The sequence below is a fragment of the Drosophila kikkawai genome, chromosome 2L, assembly GCF_030179895.1.
Source record: "Drosophila kikkawai strain 14028-0561.14 chromosome 2L, DkikHiC1v2, whole genome shotgun sequence".
In the NCBI taxonomy this organism is placed as follows: Eukaryota; Metazoa; Arthropoda; class Insecta; order Diptera; family Drosophilidae; genus Drosophila; species Drosophila kikkawai.
In genome coordinates this window covers 26,710,788-26,716,217 of record NC_091728.1, presented here as the reverse complement: position 1 = coordinate 26,716,217, position 5,430 = coordinate 26,710,788, and the positions used below count along the sequence as shown (strand labels likewise).

The 5,430-nt window shown below is 39.4% G+C and overlaps 1 protein-coding gene across 4 annotated transcripts; it reads right to left on the bottom strand.

Moving 5' to 3' along the window:
* Positions 1–469: 469 nt before the first annotated feature.
* vlc (disks large-associated protein 2) lies at positions 470–4,188 on the bottom strand. Of its 4 annotated transcripts, XM_017161588.3 has the most exons (6): positions 4,033–4,150; positions 3,124–3,204; positions 1,788–2,962; positions 1,632–1,728; positions 1,416–1,570; positions 470–1,356 (listed from the first exon to the last, which is right to left on the bottom strand). In XM_017161588.3, exons 2-6 carry the CDS (start codon positions 3,191–3,193, stop codon positions 1,054–1,056), a joined length of 1,800 nt encoding a protein of 599 aa, XP_017017077.1. In that variant the 5' UTR covers positions 3,194–3,204; positions 4,033–4,150; the 3' UTR covers positions 470–1,053. The 4 variants fall into 4 exon arrangements, with proteins under 4 accessions (XP_017017077.1, XP_017017078.1, XP_017017079.1 ...); XM_017161589.3 differs by lacking the exon at positions 3,124–3,204 and having other exon boundaries at positions 4,033–4,188; XM_017161590.3 differs by lacking the exon at positions 3,124–3,204 and having other exon boundaries at positions 4,028–4,151.
* Between the last annotated feature and the right edge of the window lie 1,242 nt (positions 4,189–5,430).

The window sequence follows — 5,430 nt, the reverse complement described above, 5'->3', positions numbered from 1 at the left end:
AATGAAGAAAGAGGCAAAATATACATACATATAGATTTACATACATGATTTATGGGTTCAAAGGGTTCCATTAAACTACAGGTACAAATGTATATACGGATTACCGAATAAGATATTAAATTAAATTACATTGGTACATACATTTGTAAAGTAATTCTTTGTAAAAAGAAAAATGTTCAAAGAGATTCTTTTTGTTAAAAAACAAGAATAAATACAATTTTATTTATTTGTTTTAAAAAAGATTACGGTTATGCTAATATTATAAAACAACACTTACCTTTGAAATTTCTTGCTTTTGAAATTTAAAACTTCTGTTTTTGGTTTTGTAAAGACTTGACAAACTGTTCATTTATGTTTATCCCCTTATCAAAATTTGTTTAATATAAAATATATGTGAAGAAACATGTAATACAAATATAAGAACTTAGTGAGATTGCATCTGTACCGTTTATAAAAAATATCAAATATGTTCATGCAGGTGCTTACAGACCAAAAGGAGTATATTTTAGATTCGTTACTTTTACAGAAATAAATATAAAAAAGTTAATGACATTTTTTTTTATAATTGTTTACTTAAATAGTGTTACATATGTAAGAATAAATGTCTTTTATAATCATAATTTTATAAACAATTTCAGATACTTGAGTGCACAGCAAATTGCTTAACGAGCAAAATCTCACGCAGATAAGGCAAACTTTATAAACAATTTTCGGCGTGTCGCTTTGGGTGGTACGAAAAAATGCGCCTACCATGGCGGGGCCATCAAAAATGACTCCAAGACCGCAAACTCGTTTGGTTAATTTGTGACACCTTGTGACACGATGTAGGTATGTTGTTATGCTGCTAGAAAAACAAGCTCCAGTATGTGCATTTTAGTCGGGACTAGTTAAGGATTAATTCAACTAGGAATTTCTAAGCATATGTTTTGTTATGTATTGTTATGTATGAGTGTACGAGTATGTCTCTGGTTTTAGCTTGTGAGTGAATGTTAATTTCAGATATGTGTATACGTAGAGAGCATAGTAAGTCTTGCTTCTCGCGGTAAACACTATTTAGCTGCTGTTTCTATCACCAGAGTTGATAGAACTCTCGCCAATTATCTGCGTATGCTCGGGAGTGCTATCAAATACAGTATGATTTGTTTTGTTTGTCGCAGCCATAGCTTCACGCCGCTGTCGTTTCATCTCCAGCAACTGCTTTCTTTGGGCATCTCTTTTTAATGCTGCAGCCGAATTTTTCGAAGCCGACAATCCAGGTAAACTCGCCTTGGTGTTTGATTTTGATTTCAGAGCTCCAGATCTTATCTGTGGAGCCTTATTGGGTAATGTGTTCGATGCTGCCGGCTCAACTGTGCGCTGGTAAAGTCGGAATTGGAAACATTACGGGTCAGGCAGCTAATGAATAACTAACTTACCTTCCAATTGTTAGCTTTGAGCTGCTCAATGTCTGCAAAAATTGAATCCAAATGCTCCACTTGCAAATAAACCATGTCCCAAAACCCTTGTAGGTCGTCAGCGGTTGTTGGGAACTCGTCCTCCGGCGACCGATTTACATTATTGTGGCATAAACCTGAAAATATTAAATGGTTTAATAAGTTGCATTGCGTTTTTGCGAAACCTTAGAATGTTACCCTCAAACTGCTTCATTTTTTGCGATACCAACAGCCTGGCTTTTCCCGAGGCTGATCGAAGCAATCCAAAAGTATCTTCTGTGATGTCAGGATTGTTCTACGGATTGTAACGAATAAAACTAGCTGGCGAACATAAACGCTATATTATTTACTCACAGCCAAGGCGTCTGTGTATTTCTCAGCAATGGCGGCCAGCGCCAACAGACGAATTTGTTCGTCTTTGAGTATTTTAAGAAAATAGTTCCCATCCTTTACAGCATCCACAACTTCGCTTTTAAGGTTAACCTCCTCCGTCTCCAGTTGGACCTGTTTCAAGGGCTGGTGGTCAACTTCATCAATTTGGCCTACTTCTTGCTTCAGTTTATTATCTTTCGTGTGGTGCATCTCAGGAGCAGGTGAGAAACGAGGGGTGGCACCCCTCTTTGGTGAAACCTTGGGCAACTGGGCTCGAAACTCGTGACTGAGATGCCGGAATACGGGTAAGTCCAACTCTCCGTTCCCCTCTGAAGACAAAGATGGAGGATCATCCAACCGCTGCGTTGCGGCTTGTGAGCAATTGTTCAGTTTCTTTCGGAACTCCCCGTAATCCTTGCTGGGCGAAAGTTGCTTGAATTTAAGCTCCAGCTCCGAGCTCTGCCTGGCCGAGGTCCGAGCTGCTGATGGAGATTGTCCGTGCTTCTTGGGACTGTAAAAGCCCTGGGCTAGGGCACCTGGACCATAAAGACGCTCCACTCGCTCTTGAATAAAGCTGCTGGTGCCTCCGTCCTTTCCATTGCTATTAATAGGGTCAGTATCCGGTCCGTTTCTTTGATTGTGGCCGTTGCTGTCGCCATTGACCTCGAACGGGTACTTGCTGATCGACGACGGCTGTTTTATATACGGCATACTATGCAAAATCGGGGCAGCCAAAGAGTTGTTCCGCTTGCAGTACTGCAGGCCGCTGGAGGACGGACGGATTGGAGAGACCTCGCGCGACTTGTTGATATCTTGACGTATTTTGGAGTCGTATGTTGTCAAGTTCGAATATCCGTTGACGCAGCAAGCCAGATTTAAATAGCTGGGCTTTTTCTCGGCAGCATCGATACTGACAGCAGCGGATCCAGGGGCGTTTTCGGGGCATGTATCGATGCCAGCGGTACTTGATGCATGGACGGACTCCACGGCCGCAGGCGACAGCACCATGTGCACCAGGCCCGTACCGGGATCTAAGTAAGCGGTGGTGGTTTGTGGTGGCGAACGCAGAGTACAGCGCTCCCGGAGGTTTGCGGTGAACTCGCGGGTGATGTCCTTCACAGAAAGCGGCGTGGGAAAGTTCAGGCTGCCACTGGTATCTGGAAACGTAAAATTTAGGTCAGAGAAACGTTTGTGGGGGGCTATACCGAAATAACATTAGAAACAAACAAACGATAACAAAACCAATACGTGCGCAGGGTGACTCCAACAAAAAACAGTAAATTGTCAGATTGAGCCAAAGCTTCATCAGCTCAAATACCTGATATGTCGGAAGAGTCTGCGTCTACATCAAGTGAACAGCTGCCAATCGAATCCTGGCTGCGATCCATTAGAACTTTGTCTGTGGAATGGAATTGATTCTGTTTCATATGTTCAGCGGTATTTTAGCTATACACAAGTCTAAACCAAGTGGGAAAATAAAAACAGATTGTTGGTTTCCGGAAGGCATGACTCAGCAAAGCCACCGATCTAGCGCCTACATATGTACATATGTACGTACATACATATGTATTGCTTTTCAGCGGAGCATGCAAAGTGCACGAAATGATGATAGAGCTCTTGGCGTGGGATATGCTAGAGACGGTGGCTAATTTTCGCCATTAATGCAAAGCAGAACACCGATCTGTTTGGTACTGATTGGATTTGCTTGCCAAAACAGATGTGATCTGAAATACCGGAAAATACACACATCAGAAAAGCAATAGTAGTGCTAAGCTGATCCTGGTGTGACGCCACCGAGAGTCGCAGCTCGCAAGATGGGAGCAGCTCTAACGGCATTGTCATCAGTATTGCCAGTTCCGCTTTGCTGGCGCTTTACCGTTTTTTCGCAATGTGTCTTCTTTCTCCAGAGACAGCACAAACACAGCCGCATTCTCCGAAGTATGGAGGTGTGCACATACGTACATATGTACATATGTAAATGCAGATACAAGTATATAACAGTTGGATAGCACGGCTTGGACCGGATAATAAATTGGCACCAAAAACCCACTCGTGCAGTGTCCAAGTACACGTTGTGCCGTATATGCACACACAACTATTTATATTGCGGCGGTTTCGCAGACTACCGAGGCAGTCCAAGAGGAAAGCAGAAATATAAATGAACTGGATGGAGCCGCACACGCATTTCAATTCTATTTTGGGCGCTTAAACACAGCAATGACCTTACGCAGCCAACGCAGAGATGGTTCCTGGTGCAGCAGCGGCCAATTCGAGTCCTTCAGCTGGATTTAGATTGCAACCAATACAAAATACAAAAAATCTCTTTGGTAGACAGTCAGCGATGAGAATCAGTGATGCCAACCAGTGATGTCATTTTTTCCGAAAAAAAGCTGAATAACCCAAAAAAAAACAACAGCTAAAAAGAGCCAAATTCCAAGGGGAAAAATCTAAGAAAAAATATGATTTTTAGAAGGTTATTTTTTGTTTATTTATTTATTTTTTTTATTTGATACATAAAAAATTAAATCAAAGCAGTTATACTGCATTTACAATGACTGAACAGCTATCTGGCCAATACGAGGGATCGAAAATACGAATTATAAGTAAAATCAAAGTTTTTAAAAATTTAAAAATAACTTCAATTTGGAAAATAAAAGTTAACGAATAAAGTAGTATTAAATTGCAAAACCTTATTAACTGAACGGCTTATTTAAAAGATTGACATATATAATTAATCTACTTTATAATACTTATCAACTGATGTACATACATATGAAGTGCTTCTTCGAATTCGCATTTGCGAATATTATGCATATTTCATATACAGTGAGTCACAAAAGTATTCGTTGCAAAGGAGGTCTTGAGGAAAATGTCAATTTTCACTAGCTAAAAGCTTCAAAATGTGAAAAAATGGATTACTATCCCAAAGATGTATATTTTGTTTAGTATATGACAAAAAAAAACTTAAAGAAAACCTTTTCAATAACAAGCTACAGACAAATATATAAAACTAAATCGATTTTTATGCTCACAAAAGTATTCGTTTCTGAGATTTTTTTTATATTTTTTTTCCTTTTTTCATGGGTTAGTGCAATTTTTTTCAGTATTCTGGTTGGGAATTCATTTTAAAATTTAATTCATGGAAAAACACAATATTTAAGCGTCATTGTGGGTCGTAATCAATTACAAAATGGCGAATAGTACGGAGTCAAAACATTTTCCAGAAGAAAATTACTTTACACCTACACAATGAGGGTTGATCCTTTAAATATATTTCTGGTATGTTTGATAATAGTCCTCTTACCATAATAAGCGTGGTTTTTCTTCTGAAATCAAGAAATTTCCTGGAAAATAAGCCGCGTTTTGGCCGAATAGAGTAATTGAAAATCAGAGAAGATAGAACAATTCTTTAAAAAAATCAGGAAAGGCATACATTTATAGGCTGCAAAAATTAACACCGCCATGACCACATCCTAAGGAACAAATGTATCCACTTAAACTATTGGAACAGTTCCTAGAAGCCATGATGAGGATGGTAGAAGCCCTAAAATAAAATCCTTGTTTTCACCTATCAATATGCCGAAGCTATTTTCTTTGATATAGCGTTTTGGAACCAAATTTTAGA